The sequence below is a fragment of the Solea solea genome, chromosome 8 (genome assembly GCF_958295425.1).
Source record: "Solea solea chromosome 8, fSolSol10.1, whole genome shotgun sequence".
Lineage (NCBI taxonomy): Eukaryota > Metazoa > Chordata > Actinopteri > Pleuronectiformes > Soleidae > Solea > Solea solea.
In genome coordinates this window covers 8,828,170-8,847,632 of record NC_081141.1, presented here as the reverse complement: position 1 = coordinate 8,847,632, position 19,463 = coordinate 8,828,170, and the positions used below count along the sequence as shown (strand labels likewise).

At 41.4% G+C, this 19,463-nt stretch overlaps 1 protein-coding gene across 1 annotated transcript in view; it reads left to right on the top strand.

The window, feature by feature from the left end:
- The first annotated feature begins 206 nt into the window (after positions 1-206).
- The window catches only part of znf608 (zinc finger protein 608), a 41,408-nt gene continuing 22,151 nt past the window's right edge, over positions 207-19,463 (top strand). Inside the window, exons 1-2 of the mRNA XM_058636037.1 lie at positions 207-1,551; positions 15,706-15,976. Of these exons, the coding sequence (XP_058492020.1) occupies positions 529-1,551; positions 15,706-15,976 (1,294 nt within the window). The 5' untranslated portion in view covers positions 207-528. The remainder of the gene's footprint in view (positions 1,552-15,705; positions 15,977-19,463) is intronic.

The window sequence follows — 19,463 nt, the reverse complement described above, 5'->3', positions numbered from 1 at the left end:
ACATACTTTTTAAGATTAAGCTAGAATTGTAAACCTCCATTTAAGGTTTTTTGGTTAGGGTTTGGTATTATCTGATTATTGGACATCGGTGTAGTGTCCTAAGTCTTGTTATGTGTCCTGTATTTGTGGCTTTGTGAGGGAAAAATCGTATGAATCATATGGAGTGAGGATATTTCAGCAAAGTGAGAACATTTTGGCTGGTCCTCACATCTTTACAGTGCTTTTTGGGGGTTAAGACCTGGTTTTAGGGTTAGGGTTAGGCACTTGTTTTGATGGTTAAGGTTAGGAGGTTAAGAGTCTATGGAATGCATAGTCTATGAGTGCCCACGCTATGCGTGTTTGTGTGTCAGCTGTCACTCAGCCTCTCTCTTGCACGTGTGAAGCGTGTGTTGAAGGAGCAGGTCTCTCCCCTGCAGGTGTGCACCTGCAGCTCACTGCTCGATGTCTCACTGCGGAGGGAGGCTCCTGCTCCGACAACAATGACCTGAATGCTGATGATTGTGGAGATCGACAAAGGAGAATGAGGAGATGAACCGTTTCCTGAGGGCTGCAGGCGAGAATGGAGGAGGACTGCTGCTGACCGACTGCAGGGACCAGTCACCCAACCACACAGCTCCATCCTCCTCCTCCTCGTCGTCTTCCTCCTCCTTCATCTCCATCGTCTCCTCCTCCTCCTCCTCCTCAGCCGACAGACACGCAGCCCTACCCTCGCTCCAGACCCGTGCACCTGGCGGCGGCGGGTCGGAGCCGAGGAGATCCGCATCTAAACGCAGCCGAGCCGGCCGGGAGGGACGAGAGGAACCGGGGGCGGCAGCGGCGGATCACTCAGCGGCTGCTGTCTCGGTGCACGGCGGCGGTGGAGACGCGTGCGTCGCGAAGCAGCAGCAACAGCAACAGCAGCAGCAGCAGCAGCAGCAGCATCAACAGCAGCAGCAGCAGCGTCGGGAGGTTCAAGGGCGCAGCGTCGGTGGAGACACTGTGGAGATGATTTCAGCGGTCAGCAGAGAGGTGGACGGCGGCGGCAACAATAATAACTGCAACAGCAGCGGCAGCGTCTCCGAGGTGACCACGGCCTCTCCGTCTGCGCCATGCGCCAAAGGCAAGGAGGAGAGGAAGGGGAAAAACGTGATCCGGGGCTGGAAGAGGGACAGAGACAGGGACAGGGGGAGGGAGAGGGAGATAGACGCCGCCACTGTCGCTACTCCTGCTCCTCTCCGCACCACCAGGAAAGAGAAGCCCGGTGATGGCGTGTCTCCTCCTCCCTCCGTCTTCCACGCGTCGTCCGCCCTGCCCGAGCATCATCTGTGCCGCGACGGCCCCGGACTCTGCCGCTGCGCCTCTCCGGACTCCAGGATCATGGGAGATAACAACAACAATAACAACAACAGCAGCAACAACAACACTAACAACGTAAACAATAACAACAACAACATCGCGAGTAACAAATGCGCGCTACAGGATTGTGGAGTTAAAGGCGGCAGCGGCGCTATTGTTGTGAGGCGGCAGCATGACGACACACCGGCCGCCAAGAAACATAGAGGAGCCGAGAAGGTAAGGAGAAGCTTTTATTGTCTGTGGAGGCCATCATCATAATAACAACACACACAGCGACAACAAACAAACAAACAAACAAACAAACAAACAGGTGCTGCTCTACACACCTGCAGCCACTGACGCGCACATTTATACACGAAATCATGAGGGGATTGAAATATGTTTGATATTCAGAGCACACACAGTCTGTCAGATGCAGGTGTGAAGGCCTCAAAGAAGCACACACACACACACACGTGCGCGCGCACACACACGCACAGAAGGGCTGGTTAATGGATGGATAGATGGATGGGTCACCGCTTTTCATGCCACATGATATACATTACCTTCTATTGTTGTTTCCCAGCTGTTGTGTTATTGCTCTGTCTCACTGTCTACTGGCTCATATTGACTAGCCTGGTCATGAACAGAGGAGGATTTTCTTTTTTTTTGTCTTTCTTCCTTTGGAGAGGAGATGAAGAAGAAGAGAAGGAGGAGGAGGAGGGGAGGAGGCAGCAGTAGCAGCAGTATGTCCTCCATCTCCATCCTCCTGCTCCTCTTCCTCCTCCATTTGGAATTAAGGCTGAATGATTTAGTATGTAAAGAATGTTTATCTTTACATTCCTTTAGAAATATATGCATTACTGTCAGCAGTAAAGTACAACAAATTGTTGTTGTTTCAGATGAATTTTGATTTGAAACATGACTCATTGTTTAGCCCTATTTAAACCCATGGTGTTTTGCTGTAAATGAATGGTGAGGAAGACAGCATTGACATGTGCAGTGTGTCTCAGCCAAAGCTGAGAAGGAGTGAGTGTTCACGTTCTTCTCATGCTCTTTGTTTGCTCATTTCATTTTAGTAAGAGAGTCATGGTGTCAAAAAGAATCTCTGCTCTAACAGCTGCAGCCGCACACACAAGTCCTTTTGATTTGCTCGTCATGTGAGGAACAGTGTGTGAAGCTGCCACATGTGAAATTGTTTTATTTAGTTCATGTCATCCAACTGGTGATGTTAGACGAAGATGGAGGACGATAAGGGAGTGGATGGAGAGGGAGGAGTGGGACGTGACAGCAGAGGACGCAGCCTGAAATGATCGCAGGAGAATCACAAAACACATGGAGGACGTGTGAGGGATGAGACCATATATGATTGTATCGTGCATCACGATAAAATAACACTCACAAGTAATTCATTGATCATGGTGAATTTTTGAAATTGAATATACAGGCTTAGTGATTTATTTCAAGATAAGATTCTTGGTTTCACTTCACAATGATCACTAAAAATATTTTTACCCTTAGTAACATATTAAAATTACAACATCATGGGATGACATGCTTTTGTCATGATACATTGTGTCATGATATTTGATTGGGTATCGATTCATATTGTGATTGTGATGTACTGTGTTTCTGAATAGTTTTTGGATTGGCATGTTGGTATATTTTCTTTCTGATCAGGCTTTATTCTGATTACTTGTGTCCATGTAAAGCTACTGTCAGTGACAGACTTAAATGGTCTGCTCAAATAGACACAAAACACAAGTGGAATAGTAAGAGCAAATCCCTGGTTGTCTTGCACAAAGAAAAAAACAAAGCAACATTAAATTTGCACATTGTTAACTCCAGTGCACGATCAGTGCTTCAAACCCCCCCCCCCCCCCTCAGTTAGGAAGCATACAAAATGGATACAGTTTTAGCCAAAACAATTAGAATACAGCTGCATAGATATGTTTAAATCTTCATTATCACCACTTATGCTGCTCTTTTACACAGTTTTACACAGTGTATCCAGGGATCAAGTATAATCTACACCGGTCAAAAATATAACAATCCACTTTTAGATTATTAGCCTCATCACATACTAATCCGCTGTCATAAACAAACATTTGATAGTTTAACATTCATTTCATGTCTGTTTTCATCATTATAGGATCAGATATACACCAGGTTTATTCACCTCTTCTCCTGCATCGGCTACTTCCATGTTTTTAACTAACACCTGTGATGGACTGGTGACCTGTCCGGAGTGTACCCGCCTTTCACCCTGTGTCAGTTGGGATTGACCCTCATGTGGAGATAAAGCGCTAGAATGAATGAAAATAAAGATTATTGAGTGAATGAATGAAACAGTAATTTCCTACCCTACAGACTTCACATAAAAATAAAATATATATGTAATGTACAGAACGGACATAAGGCTCTCATTTTTAATTTTTACAATTTAAAAATAAAACTATTTAGGACAATTAAGATAATCATGACATGAACTTTTTCTACTGCCTACTCCCTGCTGCTGCTGACAGGAGAAATGCCGGCCTTGACTGCTTTAATAATTTTTCCATCTGAAGGTTTCCCATTCAGCAGTGAAACACACACACACACACACACACACACACACACACACCAGGGCTCTGTGGTGGTGGCTGTTATTCTTCCCCTGTCAACATTGATCTGAGCTCCACTCATGAGTTCTCATGTCAGTGATATTTTAGTGTAGCTCGAGAGGAGTTTGACTCACTGATACACTGAGAACAGGGTTTAATTATGACACGGAAATGGAAATATGTATATGTAATGTAATGGATATTGATACAAACAACAGACACACACAGTGGTGTGACCTCTTCAGTCACAAGACCAGTGGTGGCCCGTCAATAAAGGGTGCTAGGGTGTCCTCACAGGAAATGATATTCAGTGCTGTAGAAACTAGAAAATGCTCATTTCAGTGATAGAAAGTGATTAAACAATAATGTGTGGACGTTCATATATAACATATATATCTACATGAGATCCCCAGGGCCTCTGGCCCCATGTCACACTTTGGACATGCCTGCATTAAGCAAAGGTGTTGCCTGCAGCACCCTTTTCATTTTTGCCCCTGCCCGTCCAAATGTCTGTGCACCTCCCTGAACACACACGATTCAGACATTCATGCAAATCGTCACACACTGAGGTAACAGCAACAATATCATGTGGACGCAGTAAAAAGTGTCTGATGTTTGCAACTGAATACCTGGTGCCACAATTCATCTTTCATCAGTATCGTTGATATTTGCTGATATTTTGTATGAGTGTAACAAATAGTAGCTCTGGATCAATATATCGGTTCAGTGAGCAGTGACATTATGTATCAAGGTAAAAGTGACAACATTGATTCATACATCTGCATCGCCAAAATACACCCTGAATGTTGAGTTTTGCTTTTTGTGTCTTATATCGATTGTGGGACACTGAAAATTTAGAAACTATATCCACAAATGAAAACATTAGAAAACATCATCATTTCAAACAGCAATCGAGATTTTCTGAATATTTACAGAATAATCAATTGATTGATCGAGAAAATAATAAACACATGAATTGATCATGAGAATAATCATTAGTTGCAGCTCTACTCCTACTACTTTGATGTAATGATGAAAAGGGGACAATGGATTTCATGAAAATCCATCCAGCAGTTTTGAATGTTAAGTTTGGTCTTGTTTTACAATCAATACTATTGATTTGAACCACTGTTTTTCTTTGTGTGTTGACCTCAGGGAGACAGATACAAACATAGTAAATGAAAAGTACTGTCTTTGAACACAATTTAACAAAAACCCTTTTGTATTTTTGTCAATGTGAGTTGATTGAAGAGGCAACACACAGCATTCGGGTCTTCAGTGGCTTCTGTCTGGTCACACCGTGGCTTTGTCTCTTCAAATCTAATCTGTAATAGAGAGAAAAAGAACAAATAGTAATAGTAAAATAGTGGATGGTGTGATTATAGTTTTAACATCACCATAATGTCAAATTTCAGACAAAAAATGTGTCTGAAAGAGGATTGAAACTGTAAAATGAATCAAATCCACCCTAGTCTAATTGACAGAAATAAAAGCAGTTGTGCTGCAGCAGAGGCTCAGGCTGTCATCTGCATGACAATGAGACAATGAGATGCACTTGAGTGTGTGTGTGTGTTTGTGTGCATTTTCCTGTTGGATTTTGTATCTTCAGTTGTGATCATAGGAGCGTTAACATGCTCCTGAATGTCCTCCTCCTCCTCCTCCTCCTCTTCCTCTTCTCCTTCTGATTATTACTATTGTGATTAGATTAATGAATGGTCTTTGTTGTGAAAGCAGCAGCTTTTGGAGTCATTGTTTACCTGACAGGTTTTAACAGTTTTTTTTCTTTAGTGCTGCAGGCTTCAGTTTCCATGGTGATGACAGCTTTTGGTTTATTCAGGGGGAGGTGTTTGTGACTGGGGTGTGATGTTGCATGTAAACAGCTAATCCTGAGAGAGTGATCAGGGGGAAAATAACAAAAAAACATTGGAGAAGAGATCTCATGTTATCATCATACGCACAGATACATGTCAGTGCAGATGAAGCTGATTATGAGGGAAATAAAGGCAGTGATCGTGTAATGAAAGTAAATGTTAATAACGGGGACTTTTATTTTGTTGATAACAACAACAGTGTAATGGTGCTATAGGTTTCAGGTTTGTCTGTTTAATATGAATCAACATTTGGAAAATGTGAGTGACAGTGATGTCCCTCACTCACTCAGATAGTAACATAAAGTCACTCTACACCTAAATGCACTGCTCCTCCTCCTCCTCCTCCTCCTCCTCCTCCTCCTCCTCCGCAAAATGAACTTTAAAATGAGTTTTCATCCTGTGATAAGACCTGGCCTAACACTTGATTAAGTCTTAAATCATACATAATCTGACTCACATTTATAGAATTTGAGCACAGATCATTCATTGTATTAATGATTATTTGAATCAACCAGACAAACACTGTCCTGATGTTTGAGGGATCACTGTATATTCTCATCACTCATCAGATTAGAAGCACTGCAGCTTCATTGTGTGCTACAGCTACAGCTACATCAACTATACTGCATAATAAGTGAAGTATGAAAGTGAGTTCACTTCTGTGTCTGCATCAGTAAGTTTTCACTGTGTCAGTGAACAACAGCCTGAAATGAAACTTCCCGAGCCGTCTCATAAAACATTTTCTTCTTCTCAGTCAAGAAGAAACAAGCTTCTTCCTCTCGTTTCACCAATAATAATAAAAAAAGAGATCACATCATTTACTCTTAGATAGATTAGATTCTATTAGAGAAAGCAGACAAAAATATAACTGATATAAAAAGATGGAGCATCTTTTCAGCAAGCCCACTCAAAAAACCCTCCCTGGGTCAGTAAGTGTTGAAAAGCCAGAAATAGCAAGTTCTGAAAAGAACTGTGTATTGTCCTTCTCATCAAAGCTCTGCCTCCAAAACACCGGAAGTCAACATGAGTAACATTATCTGTTTTCTCTGTCCCTGTTGGTTTTCTACACTCCCATTTCCATGTTTAACCATCAGCAGCACTTTGATGTTAGTCCTTTCATTTTCAGGGGCCTGTTGAAGTGGCACTTGGTCAGAGGGTCAGACGGTCAGCTGGCAGCCCGCTGCTCTCACATCTTTCATAAAGGACACAACGTAGCAGTGCATGAATCTTGATGTGGATTCTTCAGTCTGTGTCTGCTGAAACGTCTGATATGACGTGACTTTAAATAGACAACAATAACATGGATTTAAAACAAAAAAATGCATCTCTTTGTAACATATTGATGTATCTCATTTCACTGAAGGTGTTTTTAGGAGCTGAGCGAGTCAAAGTTCGACAGCTGCATTGCACTGTTAAATCATGTGATGATCTTTGTCAATATTTTGGAGGTGACTTCAAGTATACTGACATACAGACCTTGATGAGTGGGAAAAAATAAATCTTTTCACTTCACTGCATGTGAAGCTGCAGAGAGTCAGAGGACATCAGCCTTGAGAATGCATTCATGCCTGCTCAGGCCACATGTGTCCTGAAGCCTCCAAATGAGGTATTTAGTAAGGAAAAAAATGATGTATTAATCATTTAATTCTGAACCAGAATCAACAATGACTTTCTCTTTAGATGTTTTGCTCTCTCTAAAATGTTTTGGGAGCTTTTGACTGGAGCTGGTGGATGTGTCTCTTAGGCCAGTGAACTGTGATTGACAGCAAGTTATTAGGTGGAAACACAAGCATCAGACAGAGAGAAGACAGATGAACCCTGCTCCCTCACTCTGAGCTGCAGCTTCACAAGGTTTTTGGAAAAACAGCAGGTGACCTTGACAGTCCTTTGTATTGTGTGAGAACTGATTTCATCACGAGGTGGGAATGCAATACACAATATATGGCCCAGGATAACAGTAATGTAATGCAGCTATTATGTGACAATTAAAATACAATATGACAAGACAATATCTGTCTCACGGAAGGAAACAAAATTACCACAAAAAGGTAAATTGCAGATTTGGTGGAGTTACATTCTTTTCACTGCTGTCTGTCATTGTCATGTTTCCCTTGTTCTTGTGATCAAGAACCAAAGTAGTGATGCTGGTGAGTCATACTGGTGGGGAGTGTTTAGATTATCCATCCATCCATCCATCCATCCATCCAACCATCCATTCATTGATCCATCCATCCATCCAACCATCCATCCTCTAGCGCTTTATCCTTCACATGAGGGGAGCTGTGCCAATCTCAGCTGACATGGGGCGATATAGGCGGGGTACACCCTGGGGAGAACATGCTAACTCCATGCAGAAAGGCCCTTGTTCCAACCAGGTTGTGAACCCGTGTCTTCCTGCTGCAAAGGCATGAGTGCTGACCACTACATTTAGGGTGATCATATAATTTAAATGAAAATATTGATATTTGGTGGCAGAATATTATTAATTGTGTCTCTTGGTCAGGTTCATTTTATAATACTGACAGTCAAAATTATAAAATGTATTTCTAAAGTTAACATTAAAATACTTTGTTTGGCTGCAGTCAAACAGTTTGATGTTGGTTTAAGAAAACTGAAAACTCTATTTTTTATCTGCAGGGACTATGAGGAAGATTATTCACATCCTCTATTAGGAACCTCCCTAGGATTAGGAGCAGTGGGCAGCCACACTCATTATTTTGGTAATGAAAACACTCTGACTGCATGTGTTAGATTGAATCTATACAGAATTAGTTTGATATAATTATTGTCAGTAGTGGCAGTGCAGCAGTGTTGTTGTTAGGTGCTGAGTAATGTCCTTTGTCTTTCCTTCTGTTGGTTTAAACATCATTAGAACTTGTCATTTAGTAGGTAAGTGGTGTGTGCGTGTGTGTGCGTGTGTGTGTGTGTGTGTGCATGTGTGTGTGCCTCAAGTCATGAGTGTCCAACATGTGTGTGTGTGCGTGTGTGTGCGTGTGTATGTGCGTGTGCACTGATAGTGTAGGGAGTGAAAAAAGACAGCGCAGACTCGCTGGAGAGCGAGAAAAGAGATAAAAACATGACAAAAACAACACACACACACACACACACACAGAGGAATGATTTCTGACTGGGACTTAAACACACTGCCAGTGAAGCAGCTCACTGAGGGAGAAAATATGAGGGGAAGAGGGAGAGCGAAGATGAGGGAAACGTGAAAAAGACAGGAGGGGGAAATAAATGAGCAGATGGGTATGAATGGGATGTAGAAGGGAGACAAGAAAATTAAAAATGAAACAAAGAAACAAAGATCAAGAAAAGGGGTGAGAAAAAGGAAATGAGGGAGGGAGGAGAGGGATGCAGGAGGCACAGACATGAGTGAAAGGAAGAGAGGTATGACATGAAGAAATTATAGGACTGAAAAAGGTGGAAGAATGAGGCAAGGAACCAAAAACGAGGTATAGCAATGTTTAAGAAAGGATAAAAAAGGATAGAAAACAGAAACCTTGATTAAGCAGCAGATTGATTAAGAAAAAGGGTGTAGTGAAATTGGAAAGAGAGATTACAAGAAGGAAGGACTGCAAAGAAAAGGGAGGAAGAAATAATGGCTAAAAATGAAAAGATGTATGATAAGTGGATTGTTGAGTTTATTATTTTCTGAACACATTGTTCTTAAAATGTGATTTAAGCTTTGAAATAAAGAAGAATGTATCAAAGAGAAGACTATTTGTTATAGATTTTAGAGGCAGAATTAATGGAAAGCTAGGCTGGCTCCCCTGACACACACACACACACACACACACACGCATGATAGCATTGTTCTATTTGGGTAAATCCAGCTCTGTCTGTGAGCAAGGACACCAAACTGCAGTGCATCAAAGAGGGAACCGCTAAATTAAATGTATCTGAAGTTGAAGGGATTTGGGTTGAAGTGGAGAAATGGACGAAGTAAAAAACTGCCGCAGTGAAACTGTGGCTGGAGTTGTGACTCATGGCTGTTTAGAGCATGTGTCGTGTAACAGCCAACAGGAGCCATATATCTAAAGCACTTATTTTAAGGCTGGAGTCAGAGCTGCACACATTAATGTGTCTTTCATAGTTTCATTCATCATTTCTAAATCAAAATCACAATTAGAAACAATGCAGTTAGAAAATCGCCATGGTTACAATTAAGGATGCACCGAAATAAAAATTGTTGGCCGAAGCCGGAAAACGGAAATCAGGAAACACTTGGCCGGAAACCGAAACCGAAATACCGAAAGAAATTATTATGGCAATTCTGTACCATTGTTTTTTTTAATCTAATGTTGTTGTTATGACTGGGACTGTGTGTACTTACCTCACTAAAGTCAAGGCATTACAATTATATAAAGAGATTAATATTCATGATTTAAAGAATAAATCAATGAAGCATCTATGAAAGATAGACTCTGTGGTCCGTCTCAACCTCTGTGTATATAAGATGCTTTAGTGCTGCAATTAAGGGAATGGTCTGCTACAGATGCCTCAGAGGGGGCGAGAAGAGCGAGAAGGTTCACTGGTGTGACTTTCCAGCATTGAATAGGTGCTGTTCCACCGTGTACTCACATCTTGTTGGAACCGTTTTATTGGTGTTCCAAAGTGATCTTGGACAGACTCTAAGCAGGAATAGATAGACACGTGCTGGCAGCAGTTTTTGCTTGCGTCATCACAACGTCCTGTTTCAGTCGTTTTGTTTCGGTTAAAAGTCTTTCGGCCAAAATGTTTCATTGGCTGAATTTTCGGTGCAGTTACAATTTTTTTTTTTTACTGTTACAATAGCAAATATGTCAATTAATATTTGATTAATTGATTACTTAAAGGAATACTTCAGGAATTTGCATTTAGCTTTGTATTACTATAGGGGTAGTATTTTTGAAAAAGTGTGCTTCCCACCTCAGTTTCCCCTGAGTGGAGAAATATCTTCATATTTTTATATGTTACGTGCCCACCAGTGACACTTGGTCCGAGGCTTGAAACTGCAACGCTAATTCTGCACTTTTTAGAGCCACTCGTATTCCCAGAAGGTAAACAGTGTCCGCCATCTTTGCTAACAGTTACGCTAACAGGACCAAGTGTCACTGGTGCACACGTAACAAAGAAAAGAATGAAGATATTTCTCAACTCAGGGGAAACTGAGGTTGGGAAGCACAATTCTTCAAAAATACTACTACCCCTATAGTAATAGAATAGAATAGAATAGAAATACTTTATTCATCCCCAAGGGGAAATTGTTTTAACATAGCAGCAATACAAACAAATATTATAAACATAAAATGTAAAATGTGCAACAGTGAGAAAATACAAAGCTAAATGCAAATCAGTGAAGTATTCCTTTAAATAATTGCCAACCATTTCGATCATCATTTGGTTTAAGTGGGTTTTCAATAAAATAAAAAACAGTTATGTGGTTTCAGCTTCTTAAATGTGAATGTGTTCTTTGCTGCTTTGTGACAGTAAACTGAAGAAAATATTTGATATAAAAATATTTGTTAGTGTATGTTTAATTCGGCCTTTTTCAAACTGGGGGGCGTGGAGACTCTCCGGGGGGGCGCGAGTTCTGTTTTTTTTTTTTATTCCTAACTAAAGTTTAGCAGGTGGTACTTTTGGTCTTGCTGACTCATTTAAGTGACATACCACAACAAAACCTACACTGGTGACAAGGTTTGGATAATAGAGAAGTTTCTGAGGGGCAAAAATAAAACTGCAACTAACAACAAGCCAAACAATGATTCACGACGACCAAAACCCAAGACCAGAAAATGCCACCAAAGACCTCTCTGTGTGTTGTGTCTCAAAACATTGGCAGGGGACAGCATTTGTATTGTTGTAAAAACAAAAAAATTAATTGCACAGCAAATGATTCATATTTTTATTTGAAAATTGCTTTCTCACAAAGCAATATTGAGGTTATTTGTATCGCTAAAGCAAAAATGACGTGGGGCCCCCGGGAAATTTCTTCCTCCAAAGGGGGGCCCAACAAAAAAGTTTGGGAACCACTGGTTTAATGTATGTAGTGTATGTAATTAATGTCTTTAGGTTGTCATCCTTGCATTAGAACATAGCAGTTAAAACGATAAGAATTTATATTTGTGAAAGTTTTCACAGTATTTCTTACACGGAGGAGGTTTACAATCATTCTCTGCTTTTTTTTAACATTATTGTTCTTTTCAATGCAGATGGTATTCTTCATGATCACCACACTCCTAGAATCATTTTAGAGTAGAGATATTTTTATTTATCCAGTATTGTGCAGTCATAGAAGCAGTGCAGAAGTCTTGTTCTTTCACTTGATTTATATCATGCTGAAATGTTATTATGGACTTATTGATCAGCACGAAATAAAATGTTGCCTACCTCAGCGTCAATGCTCATTGATCGAGGGATAAGGTTTTTCTCTGAAAGAAAACAGACTTTTACTTTGACAACATTTCGAGGTCACACTTTGTGTACTGCAACATCTAATGCTAATCTGTCCCAGAGAAGCTAAAAAGTGAAGCTGCATGCCTCCAGAGCCACTGCTGCTGCCACTGCTGCTGCCACTGCTGCTGCCACTGCACTGTTTGACATTTTTAATTAAGAAACTGAGAGAAAGAGAGATTTGTTTGAAGTGCTTAGCACACAAGAGAGCAGCCTCGCTTTTTCTTCTTGTTATTTTGCTGTGACTGCCACTACTGAGTGTTTTTATTCCTGCTGTCTGAGGGAGGCAGAACAGAACCACTGGGGATTACGATTATTCTCACAGTTAATTTGCTGTGTGATTTGGTTAAAGTCGTCCTGTGTGGTCTTTGTCAGCAGCTGTGTGGGAGTTAACACATGGCTCCAGGAAGTGCATAGAATTGTCACTGTTTTGTGTTATTGCTACTTTTTAGGTTGTGACATAAACTAACTGAGAATACTATGATGACGCCTTTTCATCCTAAGCCACGCGGGATGAATGAACTTTACAGAGACATCATTGCAAATAACTTCACATGAATACATGTGGCTGTATACCATGTCTGCATCAGACTCACTCTCCTCAGAGGAGCAAACACTCTGTGTTGTGTTAAAGGGGTAGTAAAAGTTTTTTGACGTGTAACACACAGTATGTGCTGCCTGCACTGGGAGAACCAGCCTGACCCATGAAGGCTTACTCTCACTACAACAGGGATACAAGGGAAAAATACATTTAAGTTGCCTAACAAAGGCTTCATCTGATCAAATCTATGCCGTGATATCATGTTTTTATTATATGATTGTTCGGCATCCTTTTCCAACAGGAAATTGAAGTTTATAAACTGCTCTCTCTCTCTCACAGGGAGTCATTTGAGAGGTTTGTGTCACATCCAAACAAAGGTTTCAACCCCAAAGTCACAAAACTGCATTACTGAATTCAATCATAGAGAGGAGCAGAAACAGAAAAATGAAAAATCATTCATCGAGTTTCCTCAATATAATGTTTATTCTAAAAAGAAACAACCAACAACAAATATTTTAAAGAAGGCAGCTGAACATATAGACTTTTTAATAGGAAGAACAAAAAAGATATGTGGACCTCGTAAAGGCCGTGAATCCTGAGGCTCCGAGCCATACCTAACACTATTGTGCTTCTCGAAAACAAAAACCTATACAAGCATCAAGTGCTGACAGATTTTCTTAGAATGTAACTTGAATGAATCCAAAGGCTATGGTGGTGATAGTCCACTCCCAATACAAAGGAAAGTAGGTTTAGCCCAGTGAACCAGTGAGACACAGACCTGATCAGCATACATATGGAATCTGATTAAATTGTGTCTTACCTAACATAACATCAATGGCCTTCTCCTCTGTGTCGACCAAGATAAGTATAATATGTCCTTCTGGAAAGATCATATAAAACACATCCAGCTTTTCTGTTTCTTCTCTGTGGCTTATTGAAAATAGCATCATGACTACTCAATCCACTTGTGATTTTGCATTGAAAAGCTATATGTTACTTCTAACTATTGTTTTTGGTGGCTTTGTCTGTCTGTGTGTCTGTGTGTCTGTCTGTCTGTGTGTCTGTGTGTCTGTGTGTGCTACTTGCTTGCAATATGAGCAATAGAGGCCAAACAGAGGCTTGTTAGAAATTGTGAGAGACACACACGCTGGCCAAGAATTTGGACCCTGATGTGGATTCAAACACACAACCTTCTGATCTGGAGTCAGACACTCTGTTCCACATATAGGCCGACAGAGGCTTGTTGCAGGAATGGGTGAAGTCTGCCATCTCTGATTGCCTTGTTTTCACTGTGACACTTGACAAACACCACTCATTTACCATTTCTGCTGCAGTATATACAACAACAAAGTACTTACTTGGATGACTGACAGCTGCCTCAAATTAAAAGCAGACACGACCAAAGCTATAATGATCACTACAGAAAATGTATTTCCCAATATCAAGTGCTTTATGTGGTCCTTAGGCATCGTAACATTTAGACACCACTGACATGAATCTCACTTAAGCAGTCTGGTATGTTCATGTTTTTATCTCCTCTCATTTAGATTATTGTAATACTGTTTTTTTTACCTGTTTAAAACAAGTCACTGTAATCTACCCTCAATCTGCCAAAAATGCTAAAAAAAAAAACTTGTATATGAAAACTTGTATATGAAAAACCTTCTCTAGTTTTCATGTTTCACGTTCATTTTAAAAACTTTAGGGTGCTTTCACACCAGAGCTGTTCAAGCGGACCAGAGTTAAATTTCCTTGGATAACTTCTTTTGTGCAAGTGTGAAAGCTCTCGAACTGTTTCAAGGACCCACTACAGAACAAGAGGTTTACAGAGCTTTCCAGGCTGTGGAAAAGACTGACTGTCAGACTTTTACAAAACAGCTAAAAACCTTTTTATAACAGACATTTGGCTGATCTCATTTTATTTTAATATTTTGTTCTTTTATCTTTCATTTCATTTTATTGACACTTATTTGTAATTATTTGTAACTTTGTGATTACGCTCACATACTCAGGACCCACAGTGATCAGACGTGGAGTGTGTAAAACATTACTGAGTTGGATCTGGTTAGCTGTCACTCATTATGAGGAAGTAAGTGACTGCAGTACAGCTGTAAAGTCGCAGTCCACTGGTCGATTTATGAGTCGATATGTTCTGGCTCCACTCAAATTGTGATTGGTCGACTTTTTGCCGTTTTAATTTCATACAGTCTATGGTTAATTTGATTTCATCTGGAGGAATATACCAAGTGCTAATGGAGGTGTTTTCAAAGCACCCCTGTTTCACAGGTAACAGCGTGAACACCCCCCTTGTTTTCATTATTTTGGATTCGTCCAACCCACTAGAGACAGATAGATTGAAGAATGTGGATGTTCTTTAATGTATTTTGAGTGTTTCATTTTAGGCAACAGTCAGTCCTCCTCTAACATCCATGTCAAAGCGCATCAGCAGTGTGGCAGCATTTCACAAAAATAGATGGGGGGGAAAAGTCAAATGCAAAGTTTGCAAGCAACAGTTTGCATATGACAGCTCGACTACAAACATATCATATAAAAACGGTAAACTAACTTGTCTGCGTTATGTTGCCCAGTCCGTTTTGAGTACATGATCATATCAAAATTGGCATATTTCTTATGTTGTAGTCTAATAATCATTGATTTGTTGTATAACTGCAGGCGCACTCGCCCGCAACAACGGCAGCGATGTATTTGTGTCTCAGCCGCGAAGCTGAGCTCCTATGTTCACTGTCGCTCTGTGCGAGGACATGCATGAGACAAATCAACAGTTCTTGTGCTGATATCACTAGTTGACATAGTATATCTTCGGACATGATATTGCGCAGATGCACGTGATGCAAAATGCTTTCCGATCCGTCAGACTCTGTCGCATGTCTTTGTGAAAGCCTCCTGGACACAGCATAACAGATCCTCTCTTTTCCAGGTAGACCCCATGTTTACGGTGCCAGCTCCCCCTGCTGCAGGTCACCCTGGAGCCCCCGGTTCCTCTCTGCCTTTGGCTCCTTCCTTCTCCCCTCCAGCACTGCCCACCTTGAACCCAAAGCAGATGGCAGTGAAGACGAGGTCAGTTGGCACCAACACACAAGAAGGCAGCGTCTCAGGGATACTGGAGGCGGACTCGGCCTGTCTGGGGCCTTGTCAGCCTGGGACCAGTGTCAACCTGGAGGGCATCGTTTGGCATGAAACAGAAGAAGGTAAGAAGTGGCATCTGAGAGCCGTGTGGGATGTAAATAGTGATTGATAACTTGTCTATTGAAGCACCAGCTACCAAAATAAGATTTTTACTTAACTGACAGTCACAGATTAAGCTGTTCTACTGAACTCAGGCCGAGGAAACAGATTTACATTTACATTGAATGCATGCATGAAATCTGAAGACATCATGGAGACCTTTAATTTAGAAGGTGCGGACAAAAAATATCACGTCAGAGAAAGAGATCTCATTCTGTGTTTAATTAAAAACAGAACCATTGGGGAATGTAGTTGGCGTTGCTTTGGATCACAGGGACACTAGTAGTGGGCTTTTCAGTGAACACCACAATGATGGCTAAACAAAGATCCTTAGCGCATTATTTTAAAAGAGTTGAGGAGGAAGATACACTGCCACTCCCAGCGCCTCCATCGACTGAGCCGACCCAGCCCAGTTTGGACACATTAGCTCACAAGAAGGTGTCTGGCAGCACCGGGCACTCGCTCCACGCGGTCAGTGTCCTCTCCTATTCAGGCTCACGTGGGTTTGCTTTTATTTTTCATGAGCTGAACTCAAAGATCTAAAACATTTTCTCATTTCTCTCCTCTAAATCTGTGTTAGTGAGCACTTGTCTATGCCGAGATAATGCATCTGCCTCACAGGTATGGCATATCAAGATGCTGATTAGACAGCATGAATATTGCACAGGAGTCCCTCAAGCTGCCACAGTGAAAGGCCACTCTGAATTGTGAAGTTTTGCTTTATTGTGGAGGTCAGAAAACCAGTCAATATCTGGTGTGACCACCATTTGCCTCACACAGTGCAACACATCTCCTTCACATAGAGTTGATCAGGTTGTTGATTGTGACCTGTGGAATGTTAGTACACTCCTCTCTAATGGCTTTGTGAATTTGCTGGATATTGGCAGGAACTGGAACATGCTAATCCCAACTTTATTCTCATGGATTAAGACTAAGAATAAAGTCGTAATATTCTGGCCGTGGAGCATTTTGTGGAATTGTACTTTAGAATAGGTTTCACAAACAAGGAGATGCTTAATCTTTTGGCACATCAGCATCACATTGTCATAAAGATCAGGATTTAAAAAGCATATGCAAGAACATGCATCTTTTCCAGGCGGACTTGGAGGAAATCGCTGCTTTTGTGGAGGGGGAAATACTGTAGCTGGAACTGGTCGACTGCAGGGTTATTGGTGCATCAGTGGCCATTCAGAGGGGTTTTGTGGTTTCTCAAGTAACAATCCGAATGATAATTAAGATTTTGGATCCAGAAGGAGTCGAGGTCTGGCGAGCACGGCGTCTCTGACACCGGCAGTACCACAAAACCCCTCTGAATGGCCCGCTGATGCCCGCTGATAACCCTGCAGTTGACCAGTTCCAGCTATTTCCCACTCCACAAAAGCAGCAATTTCCTCCAAGTCTGCAACTCTCCTCTTCTAAAACAACAGGTTTGAATATTCCGACTTTATTCTCGAAGTCCGTGAAATGTTTTTTTTTCTCAATGTGGCCCTAATACTCCGTCGTAGTTTCTCCTACATTTAGCTGGAAAACCTCGTTTGAACTTTTTGAATTCTACTGGATTCATCGTTTGTCTTAACTGAGTGTGTTTATCTTCATGTCTCCAGAGTTCTCAGCCACATTGTTTTCCACAAATAAAAACAACTCAATAATGTAGTTTATATTTAAACATGACTAGAAATCCATGTAAGAACAGGTTTGGCATGTAATCATGAGGCCAAAGCAGAAGAGAAGAGGAACCACAGACTGGTCCAATGTTTTAAAAAGATACCATGGGAGTATGAGGCTGCAGATCAGACATCCTGACGATGCACCTATCGATTTCCACGCCACTGCACTTTGATAGGCCGTTAATGACGATACTGCTTGGCTCTGCAGCCTATGAGCGGAGGTGTAATTCCGTACTGCAGACTGCTAGTGAATAAATCCCATCTCACTCTGCCAGCCGCTGGGTGTTTGAAATGAGCGCAGCATGTTTGGTGGGGAGACATTTGTTTCACAGCCCAGTTTTAATTAACAGGCACTGTTTTCTCACTCTGCCTGGACAAAAGTGAAGAACAAAATAAAGAGAGTGCTTTTTAAACAAGTCAGAGAGACGTGCAGAAAGACAGTGACAACATATAATACATAGTCAGTGTATTAGCAGATGAAGCAGAAAGACAGATAAAGAGATAAAAAGAGATAAAGACAGGTCTCAGAGTTAGTGCTTCCACACAGATCCTCACACAAAATGCTTCAAGGCTCAAATTACAAGTTCAATTCCTGAAATTTAAAACTGTTACATTGTTATTTATTCTTATTTGTTTCATGCTAAAGCCCCAGCAAACAAATACCCCCTGTGGATGTAATGCAGAAAACATGAAGCATCAAAACATCATGTCTCCAGGTTTGTGTGAGGACTCAAACTGATGCAGCATCAATCAGTGCGGCTGGATGGACAGATAAAAGACAGACAGGTGTTAGTGTGGCAAAGTGGTGGTAGGTGAGAGGAAACTGACAACACCACCTCAGGGAATTTCACCCCCAAATAACCCCCATACTGATTCAGGAAGGAGGGTACAGCCTGTATCAGGGGCGCAGTCACCTGCCCAGATAATTAACGTCATTGCACACTGATGGCTGATTGAATGCGGGTCACGTGGCCCACCTTGCCACATTAGCAGATGGAAGGAATAAGGACAGAGGTTTAAATCCACCAGATTCATGAAGAATTGGAGATGAATATACAAATGGAGTCAGAAAGAGATACAAAGACAAAGACTAAAGGAAAGTTCATTTTCTCAGAGTGATGACATTGTCAGAGAGATAAATGAGGACAAAGAAAGACGTGAGAAAGAAAGTGTTGTTTTTTTTATCCTGATGGGTCGACTCTGCTGCTCAAGTGGCAAGACAGATAACTCCCCCCCCCCTATGGTGCAGTAAGGATTCAGTGAGGAGATGCATGTTGAATGTTAATTAAGCAGAATGCTAATTGAAGAAACAGAGGAGGGAAAACGAGACCTCTACTTCAGACCAACCCTCCCACCCTGCAGGAGTCCAGAGTCTGACGAGCTCTAATCAGATGCTGATTGGCTCGACTCTGACCTGCAAAAATCAGACTGATTGCATGTCTGATCATCTGTCTGTCTGATGTCTGATCATCTGTCTGTCTGATGTCTGATCACCTGTTTCTCAAACAGTCATGCACCATGATCCGTGGAATTCAATCCTAACCTAAAACCTAAAAACATACATCAAGTGGTTCACATTTATCTAGTCCAGTTCTTGTACATTCTGACTTGGAGGCCAAGCTTACCGTGGTTATCTTTTCCTGGTGCCTGGGTCTCAATATTACCAGGCATCATATCTCAAATAATCAAAGGATACATTCAGATTTCAGGGTTTTTTTCAGGGCTGTGTGGACATAGAAATTGAATTATGAATTCTAATTTTGATATCAGATTTGTGTCACTT